Below are 20,748 nucleotides of genomic sequence, written 5' to 3'. Positions count from 1 at the left end.
TAAATATTTAGAATGATTTTTCCATAATTTACCTTATCATGAATTCTTCTGGGACTTTACTTGGATTTTTAAAACTGTTCCAGGGCAATGCAATTGGTCTTCATGGGCTCGGTCTTCTTTACTTTTATGGGAAAGGAGTTCCTGTGGTAAGTTAAATAATTTCATTATCTTTTCAACATATTTCTAGCAATTTATGGGGTAAAATTCATGATTGTTGATTAATTTAAAAGAATTAGTGTCTAATACCTAGTTTGCCAAACTATCGTATTTGATGATAGAAATAAAATAATCCAGTGGAATATTTGCCAAAGAGACATAGAACAAATTTGTGACAAGAATAATGACCATATTTATATCTTAGAATTATAGATTCTAAGTAACCTTAGATATTATATAATTCCTGAAGACTTTTTCTGACAGAGAAATTTATCTTTTTTGTTATCCTCTGCACTTTTGGGTGACCTTTCCCCAATATCTAAAAAAAAAAAAAAAATACTGTCAGTGTAGGAAAAGACATAATTTACAGTGAAAATGAGATAATTATTTCCTAATACAGTATAATTATTAACTAAAGTCTATAATGCTTCTGATACTATTTTAATTAGCCTAAATCACATAAGGCACTATCTATACTCTTTAAAAAAAAAAAGAAGGCAATTGTTACCATGGAGTTATACAATACACCTTTGAGTAATAAAGTGTAATTATCTTGCAGAATTATGCTGAAGCACTTAAATACTTTCAGAAAGCTGCAGAGAAAGGATGGCCCAACGCACAGTTTCAGTTAGGCTTCATGTACTACTGTAAGTGCTACAAATATAGCTACTGTGCCAAGACTGACAAGTGCATTATTTTTTTTTAATTTTATTTAAATCCAAGTTAGTTAACATATAGTGTAATAATGGTTTCAGGAGTAGAATTTAGTGATACATCACTTACATATAACATCTGGTGCTCACCACAAGTGCCCTCCTTAATGCCCATCACCCAGTAAGCCCATCCCCCTCCCCACACCTCTCCTCCAGGAAACCCTCAGTTTGTTCTCTGTATTTAAGAGTTTCTTATGGTTTGCCTCTTTCTCTCTTTTTATCTTATTTTTCCTTCCCTTCCCCTCTGTTCATCTATTGTGTTTCTTAAACTCCACATTAGTGAAATCGTATGATATTTATCTTTCTCTGACTGACTTATTTCACTTAGCATAATACATTCTAGTTCCATCCACGCTGTTACAAATGGCAAGATTTCATTCTTTTAGATTGCTGAGTAATATTCCATTGTGGGTGTGTGTATATACCACATCTTTTTTATACATTCACCAATCAATGGACTTTTGAGCTCTTTCCATAATTTGGCTATTGTTGATAGCACTGCTCTAAACATTGGGGTGCATGTGCCCCTTCGAATCAGCTATTTGTATCCTTTGGATAAATACCTAGTAGTGCGATTGCTAGGTCCTAGGGAAGCTCTATTTTTAATTTTTTGAGGAACGTCCATACTATTTTCCCAGAATAGCTGCACTGTTCACATTCCCACCAGCAGTGCAAAAGTGTTCCCCTTTCTCCACATCCTCGCCAACATCTGTCATTTCCTGAGTTGTTAATTTTAGCCATTCTGATAAGTGTGAGGTAGTATCTCATTGTGGTTTTGATTTGTATTTCCCTGATAGTAAGCAGTGTTGAACATCTTTTCATGTGTCTGTTAGCCATCTGGATGTCTTCTTTGGAAAAGTGTCTATTCATGTCTTCTGCCCATTTCTTCACTGGATTGTGTTTTGGGTGCTGAGTTTGGTAAGTCCTTTATAGATTTTGGATACTAACCCTTATCCAATATGTCATTGCAAATATCTTCTCCCATTATGTCGGTTGCCTTTCAGTTTTGCTGATTGTTTCCTTCACCGTGCAGAAGGTTTTTATCTTGATGAGGTCCTAATAGTTCATTTTTGCTCTTGTTTCCCTTGCCTCTGGAGACATGTCTAATAAGAAGTTGCTGTAGCCAAGATCAAAGAGGTTGTTTTCTGTTCTCTCCTCTAGGATTTTGGTGGTTTCCTGTCTTCCATTTAGGTCTTTCATCCATTTTTGAGTTTATTTTTGTGTACGGTGTAAGAAAGTGGTCCAGATTCATTCTTCTGCATGTTGCTATCCAGTTTTCCCAACACCATTTGCTGAAGAAACTGTCTTTTTTCCATTGGATATTCTTTCCTGCTTTGTCGAAGATTAGTTGGCCATATATTTGTGGGTCCATTTCTGGGTTCTCTGTTCTGTTCCACTGATCTATGTAATTGCTTTTGTGTCAGCACCATACTATCTTGATGATTATAGCTTGCTAATACAGCTTGCAGTCCAGAATTGTGAGGCCTTTAGCTTTGGTTTTCTTTAGCTTTGGTTTTCTTTTTCAACATTACTTTGGCTCTTCGGGGTCTTTCCTGGATCCATATGACAAATGCATTGTTAAGTCTACTCCTTTTTTAACAAAAATCAAATTGCTGGAGTGATTGATTTAGATAGAATGTTGAGGCAGCAATCTGAGGAGGAATTTGAAGACTGAAGGAAAAGATACCAGTTGAGGAAGGAGGCAAAAGGTATAGTCAGGAAGCTCACTTTTGAAAAGGTTGAGTTTGAGGTGCCTTGTGATGTCCAGTGGATACCCCAAAACAGGTATGAAACTCACAAGAAAGGTCAAACTTGAAGAGAAAGATTTGAGAGGCATCAACATATAGGAGTTAATTAAAAGCTGAGACTGCAAAAGGAAACGAAAACATGAGAGGAACAGTGGGCCATGGTCAGAAATCTGGTGGTCCTCACTGTTGTATTGAAAAGATTGGCAAAGAAAGAGTGAAGACTCTGTGGGGACTGTGAAGACACAAAAAGACTGAAAAAGCATGATCAGAGGAATGGGGGGAAAAAGTGATTTTAAGGAAGCCATAGGATAGAACTGTCAAGAAAGAATAAATGAGCCCCTCTGTGAAATGTAATGAGAAGCCTGCTTCTTCAAAACAAAACAAAACAAACAAAAAATAAGAAAGGTCTGAGAATCTATGGGCCTTGTCAATATAGAGAATGTTTATGTGGTCATTGGACTGGTTGGTATAGAAACCAGACACAATGTGTTGAGGTATGAATGGAAGGTGAGAAAGTAGATAAGTAAAAATATTCTTGGAAGTTGTGTGCCTTTAAATGGAGGAAGAAGGATGGAATGGTAGCATGAGAGAGACCAAGAACCAAGAGGGAATTCTTTTTAAGATGATGGGAGACCTGGGTATAATTTCTGACAAAAAAAAGAGCCAGCCAATTATTGGAGATAATTAATGTGTCATGGAAGTTATGAGATAATTGATGAAGAGGTTCTGGAAAAAATAGGGTGGCATTAGGATCTGACTGCATCCAGGTAGGTGGAGGCCTCATTAGCCTTAATAAAGAGGAGGAACTTCTCACCCTCAAAGACTGGAGAGATGGCGGAAAGGATATTGCAGATGTAAATCTGGAAGGAAGGAGAGAGAAGCAAGTGAGAAAAGACAATGCAAGAATTTCCTCAATGAGCTAGGAGGTACCAAGTTGTCTTCTGAGAGGGAAGGTAGAGTGATTGGGGTAGGAGGTCTTAGGAAGCCATGAAACTTTGTAATACTCTGTGGGGACTGAGAGAGGGAGTGCCCAAGACAAGTACCAAGAGATCTGAACATACCTGAGTATCTCCACAAGTCCTTCCTTTCAGAGGTAGAGCTAGGGTAGCAGCAGACTGCAACATCCGCTGACATTTTCTTTAGTAGCCCAAGGAGATGGCCTGTTTTGTACTTGTCTTGGGTAGTTGCCTAAGATGGCCTTGTTCTTCTGGCTCATTACAAGTTGCAGGCCCAGGATCCATCAGATAACTCAAGCTTCTAAAATAAGAGAAATAGTAATGGCTAATGTTTATTAAGTCTTTATGTGCATTTACTCATTTAGTCCTATCAGCACATCTAGGGGGTATCCTACAGTTTATAGATGAGCAAACTGAGCCATATTAAGGTCCAAGAGCTTGCCCAAGATCACGCAGTTAGTGGAACTGGTAATTCAAGCCCAAGTGATCTGCCTCCAGAGCCTTTGCTCTTAGTGGCACCGCTTCTAAAGGTTATGAAATGTTAACAGCTGGAAGACAATTTAGGGACCATCTAGTGAAAGCCTCTCCTTTTGAAAATAAAGGGCCTAGAAGTACCCAACTCACAAAGGAATAATGAAAGAGCCAGGATATGAATCCCAGCTGCTGAGAGTATGCTGATTTTTCTATCCTAGTCCCAAATGCCTCTCCTTGCTCCAAGCATGAGTTGAATCTGAGTTGAGCCTCCTGGAGCTGGGATTTGCCTGCTCCAAAATCCATAGTTATGACAGGGAGGCACTACACTGGTCTTCTGGTGTGGAAGGACAAGGATGGTGAGCCACATCCTGGTTGTTGTCCCTGGTACTCAGAGACCACACTTAGTTTACTTTTATTAATCTTAGGTATGTTGTATTGAAGAGATACCTTCATGAGACTAAAGAGTCCTTCTTCAGATTTCTGAATGGGTCAAGAACATAAATTTCCTTATTCTTACTTATAATCAAACTCAGCTTTTCCCCCCACAAATAGTGGATCTGTAACAGCTTGACTTTTGGTTGGCTATGGATTGGTTGGTTCTTATTTAAAACAGAAGGCATCTCTATGACCATTATATTCATAGATTATAATATAAAAAATAACACAAATGAGGGGTGGCTCAAAATAATTTTAATTTTCAGCTGGCTCTGGAGTATGGAAGGATTATAAACTTGCCTTCAAATATTTTTACTTGGCACATCAGAGTGGGCAGCCCCTCGCCATTTATTATCTGGCCGAGATGTACGCAACAGGAACAGGAGTGTTAAGATCGTGCAGAACTGCTGTGGAGGTAAATAATGGGATGTTTTTAAAGTATTTTTCATTTATCACACAGAGGAAGTGAAACTGTCCTTAAGTTGTTGGTGTCTATGATTTTATAGATATTACCTCTCCCAGTTGACAGCGTGAACACTGACTTTTGCCAGGGAGGAAAAGCAGTGATGAAACTCAGGCTGGGAAAGGGAAGAAGAGAAATGATCCCTCCTCTCTTGCATTTGGCTTTTCATCAGGTTCAGAGCTCACCTCAGAATTCAGTTAAGGAGCTCTGTTTCAGCCTTCACTCAAATGGCCAGGGCAACTGGACACTTCAGTGGGATTGAGAGTTGTGGGTAATGAAAGTCTTGATTTAGCCCAGAAAATGCAGCCCACTGCTTCCCGGAAAGCAGGGCCCTTAGGTTTTTGAGGATTTGGATGACAGCTGAGAAGGTGAATTCTTTCAGCCTGAGCCAGTGATGTACTTTTCAAAAGAAAGCTTTTAGGACTTTAATGTCCTTCATTGATTTATTAAACACTTCCACTGCACCAATATAAATACCTCCATGTTGCAATCTGGCCCCTCTGAAACTCATTTCAAAAGCTGCCAGCTAATAATCTATCTTTAGAGTTGCTCCTTTGCCAACTTCCTAATGAATTATGTATGGCTAGCCTCTTTTGGTTACATAAGGGCTATTCAGCTAAGTTGACGTTTGTCCCCACAGAGCTCTGCATACCTCCCTCGTGGTTATGTCACCTACACCCTCAGGCACTGTCTTCCCTTCATTCTCTCCTTTCCACATCAGCTGTGGCCTTATCCCTCACCCTTGCAGTGTAGCAGTGCCCAGAAAAGTCCTTTTTTTAAAAAAAGAAGTCGATGTATTCTTGTCCTGCCAAATAGCCTCTAAGTCAGGAAAGTTTATTACGCAAATTTAAAATAAGCCTCCGGAAGTTTCAGCTCAAGACCAAAAAATACACACTTGTAATCTCTGTGCCTATGAAAGGTATTATGTCTTCACCCTAAATAATTTTCAAAAAGCCATGCTTTAAACCTGAAATCCTTGCCTGACCAGCCAGCAGGAGCTGAAGATTGACTTCATTCATCTTTACCTGGGATGAAGTATATTGGCTAACTAGTCTGCTTGATTTCTTTTTCCATATACAGCTTTATAAAGGTGTCTGTGAACTAGGCCACTGGGCTGAGAAATTCCTGACAGCATACTTTGCCTATAAGGATGGTGATATAGATTCTTCTCTTGTTCAGTATGCACTGCTTGCAGAAATGGGGTATGAAGTAGCTCAAAGCAATTCAGCATTCATTTTGGAATCTAGTAAGATAAGTTAAAATTCTCTGCAATTCCCCAATCATACATATGCATAAATGACTTTACTACACGGGTATTTTAAGCCTTCCTAATGAAATTTCTCCTTTTTTTAGAAAAGGTTAAAATTCTTGAAAAAGAGAAGATGTATCCAATGGCACTTCTCCTATGGAATCGAGCTGCCATTCAAGGTATAGAACCTAGATAAAAATAAGCACGTACCTGGTCTCTGTCCACTATTAGTCATCGATTCGCTTCAGCCGAGTTCTCGGGTGTATAAGCAAGATATCAAGAAGGTGGTATTTCAAACTGTACCAATGTTAGGGTCAGTCTTTGGTTGACAGGTCATTTCCAGGAATTTCTTTGTTATCCTCAAGGTCCTGGTTTAGTAAACAATAGAAATTTTTCTATGGCTCTGTCTCCATGGCACCAGAACAATTGTTTGAAATATGACAATTTTACTCAGGAAACCAGTTTTGTTGTTCTGGCTTCAGTCACACATTTGCTGAGTTTTTTTCTGAGTAGTGACCTATGTCTCAATGAATTTATAGGTAAAATTACTTATGGATTTAAGACTCATTTGATGTCTCTTTTGAAGTGCCACATTGATGATTACTACCAACTTCACACCTTTATTATAACTATTAACATGTTAGCATCAGAAAACAAAACAGAACAAAACCCAGAGTCAAATATCATGATCCTCTCCCTATTCCCGGGGTTCCCATGCTCCGCTTACAGGATTCACATGTGATAAGGAAAGTGTAATAGCACTGGTGGGAAAGCATTGGCAGGTGGCATTATTAAAAGCAAACAGATGCTGCAAAGCTCTATCTGCATTTGGATATGTGAGGAAGTCTCATGCAATAAAAGAGCAATTTTACTTCCAATTAAGTTGCTTAAAATTGTCTCATGCTGAGGTCGAATCACCTCTTTTCTATAAGAAGTGAATGGTATGAAAAAATTCTCAACTGATATTAATATGAGGCAGAGGGGAAAAGTTATGGGGGGTGCCTTCTCAGATCTAGCTGAGCAGGTGACCCAGCAGCAAGCCATCCATGCAACTTTAGTGAGAAATTCCCTAAAGAAGAAAAGTGTATGTTTTCTAAAATGCAATAAAGACCTTGTTTGGTGTAGGGAAACAACACCAGCAATCTCTCAGCTGTGGCAAATCAGCTCAATTGCAACAAATACAGGCCTGTTCCAAGCCAGGAAATGTGTGGAAATTGCACCAAGGAAAAGAGACGTTGAAAATGAGGGGACATTAATATTAAACAGAATTCTCCAATATAAAAAAAAAGTCAGGCTGCTAAAATTAACTATGTGTCACAAGAGAGGTCAGGCATGAGTGTCTCTGGAGATGAGGCTGCTGTACCTCACTTGAGGTTAGGAAATCTAATAATGAACATTTCTGATCAGCACTGGTGGTGCAGTGTGTGCAGAGAATGCTGAACCATCAGGACCCAGTCACCACGCTGTGACTGTGAAATTCAAGGAGGAATCCTCCCCACTGTCAAGTGACCCCCTGAGAGCCTGTCAGGGTCACTATATTCCCCCAGTCAGCCCCCCAGTTAGGGTGGAGCTGAATCCTCTGGAGAACCTGCCTGTTCACTGCCTTCCTTCTCAGAGATTTTAGAGGTCCCGCCTACCCCTTCTAAAGCTTGAAAACACATAGAAGTCCTGTCCGTTTGTTGTTATAGCCCAGAAAGAATCTCAGGGTCAAAGGAGGGCAGCTTTGGGCAAAATTAGAAATGAAGTGGGTTTCTCATTAGGGCTTCAAGGGACTTTTGCCTCTCTGGGTCCCTCCAATCCCTTCTCTTGGGTAGCATTTCTATAAGGACTTGCCCCCAGATACCTGTACATTTTTTAAAGTTTATTTATTTATTTTGAAGGGGGCGTGGACAGAGGGTGGGGGAGAGAATCCAAAGTAGGCTCCACACTGACAGTGGAGCTTAAACTCATGAGATCATGACCTGAGCCTCTTGAAATCAAGAGTCAGATGCTTAACCAACTGAGCCACCAAGGCACCCCTCATCTACCTGTATATTTTGAAGCACCTGGGAAGCAAAGCCTATTAACTAATGTCTTTGGCAGCTTAAGAATTTTATAATGATACCTCTACTCAGAACTAAAGATGGGTCATGGTATTACATTAGAATCCAATAGAGGATTCTAGAAGATTAAGAGAACTTCAGTATCCAAAGGAATCAATTGCAAAGGATTTTAGGCATTGCAGTAGGCCAAATATGGAGAAAATTTGGGATGGAGGAGTCCTATAGCCCTTAAGTATACACCTGAGAACACACTGCACAGGGTGCTTTCTCCTTTTCCATGAAAGTCTAGACTGTACTAGAGGGGTTAGCCACACCTGAGATGGATGTCCTAGTTAGCATTCCCTCATCTTTTCAATCAATATTTTCCTAGTGAATGGAAACATGGATCCCCAAAGGTCATCACTAAGTTGTGGTCTTCAAAAGATTAAAGTCTCATATCTTAAAAGTCACGTGAATTTTTTTCTACTCCTGATTATATCCAAATTTGTTGGAAAGTAAGATTCTAAATTATATAACATTTGGAGAAAGCATTTTCTAAAAAGTTTCCTACCATGTTTGTCCATTCATTCCATAAATATTTGTCAAGTATCATTCTAGGTCTGGGACTATAATCAGTGATCAAGACCTTCAAAGTTCTTGTCCTCATAAGAGAGAGAGAGAAAATAAATTCATGAAGGAGAGAGAGACTAAACAAATAAAATAACAGCGATATATGCTGTGAAGAAAATAAACCATGGAGGTGAGATAGATAACTCCCAGAGTGGGGGGCTGAAGCAATGCTTTAGACACAGTAGTCAGAGAAGGCCTCTAGGAGGGAAATGACATTTGCAGTGAGGTCTGAATAATGAGAAACCAGACACGTGAAGACTCAGAGGAAGTCCAAACATGCCAGGCAGACAGGCATGGAGAATCTTAATGCGGAGGTCCTGAAGCAAGAATGAGCTTGATGTTTTGAAGGAGTATTAGGAAAATTAAGAAAGCTAGAGCATGTTGGGAAAGTAACATGTGATTAGGCTAGTCAGGGAGGCAGAAAAGGCAGATGAAGCACAACTTGTAGGTCAGCTAGGAAGTCTGGATATTATTCCAAGTGCAAAGTGAAGCACTTTGGGGGTTAACACAAGGGAATAATATGATTTGACTTTATATTAAAAAAAATCATCCTGGCTGTTGTATGGAGAATATATTGGAAAGTGGAAATAAAAGAACAGTTTGGAAGATATTGTAGTATTCCAGACTTCAACTAGGTGGTGGAGGAGACAGCAAGAAACAGGTGTGTTTGAGAGTAGAACCAACAGGACCTGCTAATGGATTCTATAATGGAAGGGAGGGGAAAACAAGTAGGAATAACTAATTTAAATTTGTGCCTGAACAGTGATGCTAGCACTGTGATTGGGAAGAAACTGATTATTTGGGTTGGTTTGGTTTGGTTTGAGGGAGGGAGGTAGCAGCGTGTTAGGAATCTCCACTGAATATTTTGGGATCCAAGCAGAGAAGTCAAAGAGGTGATTAGAAGAGTCGGGCGCTTGGGGGAAAGACAGGACTGTAGATAAAATTCAGGAAGAGTAAACATCAAGATAGGCATGGCACTAATTGAGATCACCTAGAAAAAGAGTTGAGATAGAGGAGGGTGGGAGAGAAAGAAGAGAAAAGAAGGAAGAGAAGAAAGGAGAAGAAGGATTTAACTAATAAATCCTTGATATTCCAACATTTAGAAGCTGGGTGGAGGAGGAGTCAGGCAAGTGTCTAAAGAGGAGAGGCTGGGGGCGCGTGGGTGGCTCAGTCGGTTGAGTATCTGACTTCGGCTCAGGTCATGATCTCACAGTTCGTGAGTTCAAGCCCCGGATCGGGCTCTGGGGTGACAGCTCGGAGCCTGGAGCCTACTTCGGATTCTGTGTCTCCGTCTCTCTCTGCCCCTCCCCAGCTTGTGCTCTGTCTGTCTCTCAAAAATGAATAAATGTTAAAAAAAAATTTTTTTTTAAAAAAAAGAAGAGAGGCTGATGAGGCAGGAGAGAAACCCAAAGAATGAGATGTCACTGGTGTCAAGAGAGGAAAGTTCTTGGGCAGATAGGTCCAATGAGATGAGGACAGGGAAGTGGCCAATGGGTTTGGCTGCATGGAGGTTACCAACCACTTTAAAAGTGGCAGTTCCATGGAGAGGGGCAGAAGCCAGATTGGAGTGGGTTAAGAGTATGTGGGAGGTGCAGCTTTGGAGACATTGAGTATAGAACACACTTTGGAAAGGCTGAGTGTGAAGGGAACAGAGAAATGGGGAGTAGTTAAAAGGACACACCATGGGATAAAGAAAGGATTTGTTTTCATTCATAGAAGATACCAAAGTGTGTTTAAATGACTGACAGGACTAATCTAGGAAAGAGGGAGACATGGGTGATGCAGGAGAACACAGCTTCAGGGGTGAAGTTTGAGAACTGGAGGGGTAGGATCTAGTTTTTCAAGAGTTGACCTAACTTCACAAAATGAACTTAAAAGATAAAATTCATAATTTTTATTCTTTAGGAATGAACATTTGTACTATACCATGGGAGTTATCCTGCAAGGAAGACAGCTAACAATGAGCATTATAATTTATATCCATAAGTTATATCTAATCTTGATTCTAGCATATTGAGTCTTTTGTTTTTCTTTTTCTATGTATATTATCATCAAGTTGAGTTACTAGGAACTGTATGTGAATCATTGGAGTTCTTTTTCTTCTCTTTCTAATATTTCTATCAGGCAATGCATTCGCTAGAGTAAAAATTGGAGATTACCATTACTATGGCTACGGGACTAAGAAGGACTATCAAACAGCAGCCACACATTACAGCATTGCAGCCGACAAATACCACAGCGCTCAAGCCATGTTTAATCTGGCCTATATGTATGAACATGGCTTAGGTATCGCAAAGGTAATTGTGTTGGTAATAATCCAAACCTAGTAATGGCAGCTGAATGGGAAGGGAACATTTGTAAATGTTTTTAAATTCACTGATGTCATCAGTGTAGAGGAAGCAAGGAAAAGACAACATTTGCTGAGTCCCTCCCCCCATACCAACACATAGTACTTACCCTAATGTGAACCCTATGAGGAGGAAATTATATTCTCCATTTATGCCCAAAGACATAACCAGCAAGTTGAAATAAATCTAGTCTCGGCTAATTAGATCCATAACTTCACACTTTTCTCAGCTATACTAGTGGGTCCTGCCTCCACTCCCTTACACCCCAGGCCTTTTTCCATTAAAATTTCCATTGACTCTCAAGCTTTCAGTAAACAAGGAAAGAGTGGGACTGAGGTCAGAGCTGGATACCAAGGTGACATTAATCCAGAAATGTCTTATAAATCACCCACTATGTACATGACACAGTGCTGAGCACTCTGGAGAATCCTAAAAAAATGGATCTCCATCCTTCAAAGGCTATACTTAACTTGAGGATATAAGGCATATTTATTAAGAAAGAGAACTAACACTACAAGGAGATATTGGGTAAATCCCTTGGTAAGTGTAATTAAAGAAGATGGCATTGGGTTCTGACTCAGTGAGAAAGGTGTATTAAATATCAATAATGAAAGTAATAGCCAGGCATTGGTGTGTTATATATACTATGCCATTTAAATCACACAACCACTCAATAAATGAGAGAAGTCCTATCAGTGTCATCATTGTATGCATCAGGAAACCAAAGTGCAGAGACGTTAAGTCACCGACCAAATTTGCAGAACTCATTAGTGGGGGAGTCAGAATTTGAACCCAGGCCTGTCTGACCCTATGTTTTTGAAAGAGTGGGCCCTGCACTGAGTCATTCTTACTATTCGAGTATATATTTTGTATCAGTATCTATACTTCTGGCTGCATTTTGAGAGCCAAATAATGAAGGGGTTATCTGCTTTTCTATGCTTTCTTCTTTCTTCCAATTGTGCTAGTAGTTGAGAATTATTGGTGGGGAATTTCCTATCTGACTGCTAATTGTGCACTGTGCAACAACCAACGGCTTCATATTCAAGCACCAACAATCCAGATCCCTGCCTTCCTGAGCTCTCCCTGTGACCTGCTTTTTGACTGATCACTTTCCATCAGCCCCAGAACCCTAAGCAGTAGGAAGACTGTCAAATCCAAATCCAGTCTGTTTTTCCCATCCTTAGCAGGTACAGGCTTCCTGTGTTTATAAAATGAGATCAAATAGCTAAATCAGAAGATTCTTCGGATGTCATTTAGCCACACCCCACTCCCTTTTAACCATCATCCACATCTGTAAAACAGAACAATGATACCTCCCCTCCCCAGGCTTTGAAATAAAAAATAAGCCTTTGTGAAGGGGCTTTGTAGTCAGCATATGGAATAACTGTTAGTTAGATCAGAAGAGAATTTGCATGACTGCTAAGTAAAGTTTCGGTAAGATTAAAGCTTTTATTCATCATTCCTCATGCAAAATGTAACAGTAAAGGTGAAAGGAGCACTGTGTGTATCACGGATAAAAATGACCCCACTCTATGGGTTAAATTCAAATTAGCTCACCTGTCCTGTGTGATTTAAGGACTTGGTCCCCATGACAGCCTTATCCTCACCACAACGAGACAATTTTGCCTTAACAGCCTGGGGGCAAGGATGACACAGGGTCAACTGTGCACCAGAGAGGACACTGCCTACCAGAGCCCAGATGGCTCACTGTATCAGAAGGTCTGGTTTTCTTCCTTGGAGTCACTGCTAGCCTCTCTCCCAGTCACTTTCTTCACTATGTCAAGCAGCAGCTGTCAAGACATACATTTCATACATTTAGAAGAAACTTTGTTAATTTGTCTCTGGACACATTTCTGTTCCTTCCTATCCAGGTCCTGTTAAATCACAGGTAGTTCATTTTGATCCTTTCTCACAGTCACAGGTGTATTTTTTTCCTACAGAAAGTCTCTACACATAAAAAATTGTAAACAAAAAATAAGAAACAGAGCTGAACTTAGATCCGGACAGAGGAATTTTAGGTTTAGTTGGTGAGGAGCCATTTCTCTTTTGTCTTTATTAATTTCTTCTGTTTTGCAATTCGAAAAATAATAACCAAGTACCCAGGGGCAAACTTTATTAATCTTGCCATCTCATAGTCAAATTAACAAGGAGATACCACCTTTTCTAATCCTTAAAATGAATATTCTGATAATTAAAAAGCTGAAGCTTGTTCGAGCGATGGTTAATGAAAGCAAAGCAATTAGAACAGACTTTCACGGCATTTAAGTCATCAAGTAATTAAGCATTTCTTCAGCAGGGCACTTCACAATCCTCTTTATTAGTTAGTCCTCATGCAAACCAGCAGGAAAGATAAGTATAATATCATTACCAGGATTTCTCTGAGAACCGAAAAAGGGTTTGTAAACCAAAACTCTCTGGGAGAAGGAAGTGAGGTATAAATCAACCTGTGGTAAATCAGTATAAAAATATGGGTCATTGTTGTCCTCATCTGTCTTTAGGAAAGGGCATCAGGACTGGGTGATGTAGGTGACTTAATCCTAATAGCTTCACTGAGAAGCATCTCATTACCCAATTTATGACTTCGAATTAAGTTCAGTGAGCTCCTTGACTTAAACTGTGGGCCAAGACTGGCTGCACCATTGTTGTGGGAATATAAAATAATGCCTGAGGAAGAACTGGGAGAGGACCTGAACTAATTTAGAAATATAAGCACTCAGCTCACAAGTTGTTATGCAACTATGTCTCAATTTACGCTTGATTCAGAAGTACTTCAGAAATTTAACTATGAACAAAATGATTTGCCCATCCCCTCCTGCCCATTCCTTCTGTCTGTATCCTGGTTCAGGCCCGCATTTCTGTTCATTCAGGCTTGTTGTAAAGGCTCCTCAGTCGTCTTCCATTCTACTGTTCTTCCTTTAAATCTGCTCAGAGAAAGCTGTGTCTGCCAAAGATATATAATCTCCAATTCACGGGGAGGACTTGTTGCTGACATGTGTCTTCTAGTCAGAGACTACATTTCCCAGCTCCCTTTCATCCTTGTGACTAGTTCTTACCAATGGGACAGAAATAAAAATGAAGGGTGTCATTTCTGGGCTAAGGCGGCTAAGAAGTAGATGGAGCTTCTCCTTAGTCTCTTTCCCCTTCCATTTGTTAAATGCAGAACTTATAGAGGCTCTAAGGGATGGCAGAATCACATGGTAGAAGGAGGGTGGGTCTCTCAGTTACCAACCAGGAATACCCCTGTTGAAATTTGGGGGTTGGGTGATGGGCATTGGGGAGGGCACCTATTGGAATGAGCATGGGGTGTTGTATGGAAAGCAATTTGACAATAAATTTCATATAAAAAAAAAAAGAAATGTGGGGGTTTATTTGTTACAGGTGTTAGCATTACCTTAGTTAATACATAATCCATCTAACAGAGCAGTACCATGTTATTTTTTATAAAATACAACTCTGATACTGTTTCTCCTCCACCTCACTCCTCCAAAAACCATGCACACACAGAGAAAAAAAAATACAAGCAAACAAACAAAAATAAAATGATCTTATTGACTTTGTATTGTTTAATGAAGTCCAGACTTCTTAGTCTGGCATTCAAACCTACCTTGACATAACCTACCTACTCCCCTATGTATGTTCTAGGGTACTTTTCCTTCCCTCCCAACTAGAGACCTTGAACTTAACCCTCCTGACTTTCGATCATGTCACCCCATTTGCTAGAATGATCTTCTCCCACAGTTTTGACCATTAAAGACCCCTGAGTTTTTCAAAGAATAGTTCCATTATCATCTCCTCCATGAACCCTTCAATGAGCCCCCAGATTTGAAAGATATCTGCATCTGCTTCTAAACTACCATGGCACTGTGACTTGTTTTTCTTCACTTATTTATTCGCTCAAATATTTTCATGTGCTTATTTTGTGTCGGGAAGCAATGTACTTCATTCTAGGGATATAAGAACAAGACAACCTTCAAAGAGCTCATAGCCTACTATGGAAGAGATATGTCCATAGCTATAGTGAAAGCCTAAAAAGGCACTAGTGGATGCTCACACAAATAACGTAGTGTGAAAATGTTAAAGAGGGAACAGTGAATTCAGGTGGAAGGATCAGTACTGCCAGGTCTTGTTCTAAAATGATTTTATAACATGGACTATAAGAAACACATGACAAATTTCTTTAATGGAAGAAAGCAGGTATGTTTTAAGATAAGGACTAAGAAATCTATCCTAAATTAAGACAAAAGGAGGGGAGGAAGTAGCCTTTGCAGATGAGTTTCCAGTATATATAGTTAGACCTACCAGATAACACATTTTTGGGATCCTACAAAGAAAACAAAACCACATCTACTGAATAAATTATAAATAAACGTATCAAAAATAAGAGTAATTATGACACGAGGTATTTTCACTTCTCATTTGTCTGGTCTGACCACTTATAGAGTGTTAGAGCTGAAACTTTAAACACCAGAATAGAATTATTTTCTGGAAAGGACAAGTTCAAGTTAGATATTTAAAATGGCCTTCTCAGAAATATGACAGGACCAAACACACACCTCTTTAAAATGGCCATAACTCCTCTTGAAATAAATGGCTTATTACCTAATAAAATAATCAGAAATGTGCAAAATAGTTATGTGTGGATAACTTTATTTATTACAGGAAAAAAAAATCCTATAAGCAAACAAACAAACTGCTTCAAAATAGAAGACATGCTCTGTAAACTATCACATGGTAGTACACCACTGTAGTATGTATTTTATGGCCCAGTGACTAAGTGAGCAGGCTAGAAGTAGACCATCTGGATGTGAATGTCAGTTCTGCCACTTATAAGTGACATGAATTTAGGTAACTAACTTAAACTCTCTGTGCCTCAGTTTCTTCATCTTTATAGTAGAGTTAATATCATCTGCTCTGTGTAATTGTCATGAGGTTAAAATAAATGATGGTGGTAACTGGCACGCAATATGAGTATTTATTTAATAAGCATTAGCCATTATTATGAAATACTATGCAACTATTAAAAATAAAAATATTATAGACTAAAGCAATATCTTAGGACATAGTATGTTGTTTGAAATATATTGTTAGATTAAGAAAGCAGAAGACAAAATATTGTACAAGTTGAAAAATTCCTAAAAGTATGTATATTTGAATATATATATGTGTATATATATATATATACACACATATACACACATATATACATATGTGTATATGTGTGTATTTACACACATATACACATATATACATATGTATATATGTGTATATACATATACACACACACACACACACACACACACATATATATATATATGAATGCTGGAAGGATGTGTATAAAATATTACCAGTACTTATCTATGTACAGTGAAATTGTAGGTGGGTTTTTAATACTTTTTTCAGCTCTATGTTTTCAAAGTTTTCTCCCATTAGTATATGGTATATTTATAGTTAGAAAACAAGAATAAACTATTCAAAAAATCTACCTCTGTCCTGGTATAAGGAGTTTTTGATGTCACCCAAAGATTCAGGGCTAGCAAACTCCTGCATCGTGTATATGAACAATTTTCATAAACCAGATACTTTATTCCTAGAGAATTCTGTATTTTTGAATTATAAGAAGCTATTTTGAGCATATGAACATTGGGCAATATTTTGGCAAACCTGATATTTTACTTGGAAACACATTATTTAACAAGAGACTGCAGATCAGTTTACATACTCTCCTCAATCATTGAATTTAAAGCAAAATAAGCTCAAATGTACCACAGGAAAGTTAAATGTAAGTGGATTGGGTGTGCAATGGACTTATTTAATGAACCCTGGCCATCATCAAAACACTTTTGAAAGGGAATTTTTTGTATGAATGACTTGGATTTCTTCCTAATAAGGATCAAAGAACAAGGAGCCTTTTCTAGAATCAGCTAATAAAATCTCTTTTATATGGGTTGCCCTAATTAACCAGTGGGTTCAGGAATTTCTTTCTCTGGGAATTTTTAAGAAAGACTTTCATGTCCCGCCCCACCCCCACTGAGAATTGTGAGGCCCCTGGGTAAGGAGGGCGCTTATCCCACCTTAGTGGTACTTCTTGCTATTTTTTATTTCAAACTAAGCAACTGAATTGTGATGTTTGTGCCTGAAGAAATAAATTAATAACTATTGCCTGCTTCAAATAAGAATGAATGCTTGAGATATTGACAAATGCTTTTGTTCCCTGAATGCCCTATTAAAGTCAATATGCCTTTCATGTGTGGGGGTGACACAGCCTTTATAATCTGCAGGGTGCTTTCAAAAGAACACCCACTGAATTTGTTGGAATTAGAGACACAAATTAGAGTTTTTACAACATCCATTTTCTCTGTTGCCAGGAAGATTTGTTCAAAACAGTCTCTTGCATTTTAAGTTTTTAGCAAGAACATTCCTCTTTCTCCAACAAATCAATTTACAAGACCACAAAGCTTTGGGAAAAATTTAAGAAATAACAAGCAGAACACAGCTGAGAGAATACCACCCAAAACATGGGTTTAGCAGGGGCCGCACGGATTCACAACTACTGCACTCTGTGTAATGGAGGTTTGGAAGACAGGGAGGACAAAGAGATGCAAGATAAACACAGTTTGTGAAAATCTCTCTTCTTATCCTTTTGAAACGAATCCAGAGGCACCCAGTAAAGTACAATAATGGGACTGGCCCAAGGCACTTCAACCTTTAGAACAACACTACTTAGCTTTTTCACTACTCTGGGAAATCAAGCAAAAGTAAAGCAAACAAATAAAAACAAGCCACAAGTAGGTGAAAATTAAAGAAAAGAAATTTACCTGCCATGGCATAATTTAATGGCGGGGAAAGATCCCTAAAAATATAGTATGTAATTTGAGGAATCAAAATTCCAGCATGAGAAGTAAAAAGTTCATTCATTCATTCTATAAGTATTATCAGAGAGAAGCTATGTACTTGGCATTCCATTAGGCACTGGCAATTGAGGGGTAGTCCAGGTCCTTGAGGACAATGACAGATGACCAAGCAAATTCTGTAACTTCAGGTATGAAAAGTACTATAAAGAAAACTAGGAATTTTAAATGCTTGTTAGTATCTGTATTGTTATTTGTTTGGGGGAGCTGGACTGTTGGCATCTCGTGTTCTACTTCTTTAACTGGAATCGTATCTAAGGTCTGGCCCTGCAGTATCCAAGAAAGCTTTTTGTGTTAGTTTTCTATGTGTTAGTTTCTATGTTATAGCCATAATAAACTACCACAAATTTAGAGGTTTAACACAACTCACATGAATTAATTATTTAATTTAACTTTTATTTATGAGAGAGAGAGAGTGCACAAGTAGGGGAGAGGGGCAGGAAGAGAGAGAGAATCTTAAGCAGGCTCCACGCTGAGCACAGAGCCCAATGCAGGGCTTCATCTCACGAACCATGAGATCATGACCTGAGCCGAAAGCAAGTCGGTCACTTAACCGACTGAGCCACACAGGCGCCCCACAACCACATTTATTATCTCATGATTTCTGGTTCAAAAGTCTGGGTGAGCTTGACCCATCCTGTGTAGTTTCACAGGCTAAAGTCAGTCTGTGTTCCTTACTGGGAGCTTTGGGGAAGAATCACTTCCAGGCTCACTCAGGTTGTTGGGCATATTCAGTTTCTTGTGCTGTAGGACTGAGGGTCCCATTTCCTCCCTGACTGCCCACATTCCCTCTCATTCTTTCCACGTGGCCCTCCAGCAAGTAAGTTGAGCCCTTCCCAAATCTAGAAGCTACAACTTGTACTTCTGCCATATCTGACTTTCTCTCCTGACCTCAGCCCTGAGAAAACTGTGTTTATGTGATAATATGTAGTACACCCAGATGTGATAATATGTAGTATGTGATAGTATGTAGTACACCCAGATAATCTAGGATAATCTATTTTAAGATCTCTAGGTTTAATGACATTTTCAAAGTCCCCTTTGCCATGTAACATAACATATTCATAGGTTCCAAGGATTAGGACATGACTGCCTTGCCAGGGATGGGGGAGGTGGTGGGCTACCAAAGATAAATAACAATATTTCAAGTGATGGCTTCCATTTAATTACCCCTAAGGAATCTGGACTTAATGACTCAGGGCTATTCTTCTATTTCTAGGACATTCACTTGGCCAGGAGATTGTATGATATGGCTGCTCAAACAAGTCCAGATGCTCACATACCTGTTTTCTTTGCCCTCATGAAACTGGAAACTGTGCATTTGCTCCAAGATATCCTGTTTTTTAAAGTAAGTTTGTCTCAGATAGGCCCCAAATCTCTGAAAACTCCAATGAGCAGTTTTTGAATGGTGGGATGGAAGGAGATGACGGTTGTGTATGGAGGGGGAGGCTTGGATTTGTTTTGACAGAATGTCTCTTCCAGCAGTTTACGATGTGTTGGAAATGGATGAAATTGGACAACACCCTTGGACCATACTGGGATTTATTTGTGATTGGCCTAATTGTTGCTGTGCTGATCTTCTTGCTTAGAAATCGCTATGGGTAGAATCTGGACCACAGCAAAACCTGCTCATGGGAACAGTTCACTTCAAACTATCCTTGCTAAATAAAGAATTTCCTCATGAAACTCAAGAGTCTGCTGCAGATTTCTCACACAGGCCTGTGGTGGAAAATGGACAAAGCTTGAGACCTGTCTTCAGAAACCATTTCAGACTTCCTTTGTTTGGGTGACCACTTGTGGGGGAGTGAGCTGCTGAAGACTGGTCACCTGAGGTTTCCTTACAAACTTGTTGTTTTGATAATCTAGTCCCTAGTTAGGGATAATGGCCACCCATTTTCACATTGTTATAACAGCCTCTTCCCTCTCAAGAGGACAAATGTGTTTCTTGGCTCCTACAGACATACAGAGATACAGAGGAGGAGGAGTTTGGGGAGGGCAGGAACACAGATCCCTCAGAAAATGAGAAAGATATAAATTTACAAATAGACCCTTCATCTCGGGGGAATGATCCCGTGAACCACATCATGAGCATGTGGCATGCCATGTAGGGGTACTGGATCACACTTCTCCCCAAGGGGCCTTCTATCCAAGCTCCCTTAGCAGCTTGCAGTGAACAATGCCACCTGGGTCTGTCCAGTGTTGTACCCCTCTCTGCCATCCCTCACTAGAACCCTGCTCTCCCTTGGTCCCTGAAGACACCAGCCTCTGAGGACAGAGCTAAAAAGTCCAGTTCCCTGTTTCCCATGGCAGGAAGAGCAGGGACCTGGGGCTGGGAGCAGCATGGGCAAGAAGGGAGCAGGAGGCCCAGGACTTATGTCAAGGGCCGGGCTTGAATCTCAGCTCCACAACTCATTAGCCTCTCTGAGCCTCAGTCTCCTGATCCGCAAAATGGGAAGATCTTAGTTGGTATGAAGATTAAAGGGATAACCTATGTAAAGGGTCTGGTGTTCTAGAATGAACTCCACAAATGGTAACTTCTAATACTCTGTAAAACCTCATGGAAAATTGGTTGGAAGATGGGGACAGTGGAGTTGATAATAATCTGTGTGGGCTCAGTGCCCTGCAGTTAGTTCTTCAGCCAAAATCC

General features: G+C 39.5%; 1 protein-coding gene across 3 annotated transcripts in view; it reads left to right on the top strand.

The window, feature by feature from the left end:
* The window catches only part of SEL1L2 (SEL1L2 adaptor subunit of ERAD E3 ligase), a 68,030-nt gene extending 48,264 nt beyond the window's left edge, over nucleotides 1–19,766 (top strand). Inside the window, exons 10-17 of one of the 3 annotated variants that reach the window (XM_032592743.1) lie at nucleotides 84–146; nucleotides 716–803; nucleotides 4,749–4,897; nucleotides 6,026–6,191; nucleotides 6,299–6,373; nucleotides 10,970–11,142; nucleotides 19,321–19,449; nucleotides 19,587–19,766. In XM_032592743.1, the coding sequence (XP_032448634.1) occupies nucleotides 84–146; nucleotides 716–803; nucleotides 4,749–4,897; nucleotides 6,026–6,191; nucleotides 6,299–6,373; nucleotides 10,970–11,142; nucleotides 19,321–19,449; nucleotides 19,587–19,706 (963 nt within the window). In that variant the 3' untranslated portion in view covers nucleotides 19,707–19,766. Of the gene's footprint in view, nucleotides 1–83; nucleotides 147–715; nucleotides 804–4,748; nucleotides 4,898–6,025; nucleotides 6,192–6,298; nucleotides 6,374–10,969; nucleotides 11,143–19,320; nucleotides 19,450–19,583 lie in introns of all 3 variants that reach the window. The other 2 variants (XM_032592744.1, XM_030310120.1) reach the window with 2 other exon arrangements.
* Nucleotides 19,767–20,748: the final 982 nt, after the last annotated feature.

The sequence above is a fragment of the Lynx canadensis genome, chromosome A3 (assembly GCF_007474595.2).
Source record: "Lynx canadensis isolate LIC74 chromosome A3, mLynCan4.pri.v2, whole genome shotgun sequence".
NCBI classification, from domain to species: Eukaryota; Metazoa; Chordata; class Mammalia; order Carnivora; family Felidae; genus Lynx; species Lynx canadensis.
The sequence above is the reverse complement of the archived record's forward strand: the minus strand, read 5'-3'. Positions and strand labels throughout refer to the sequence as shown.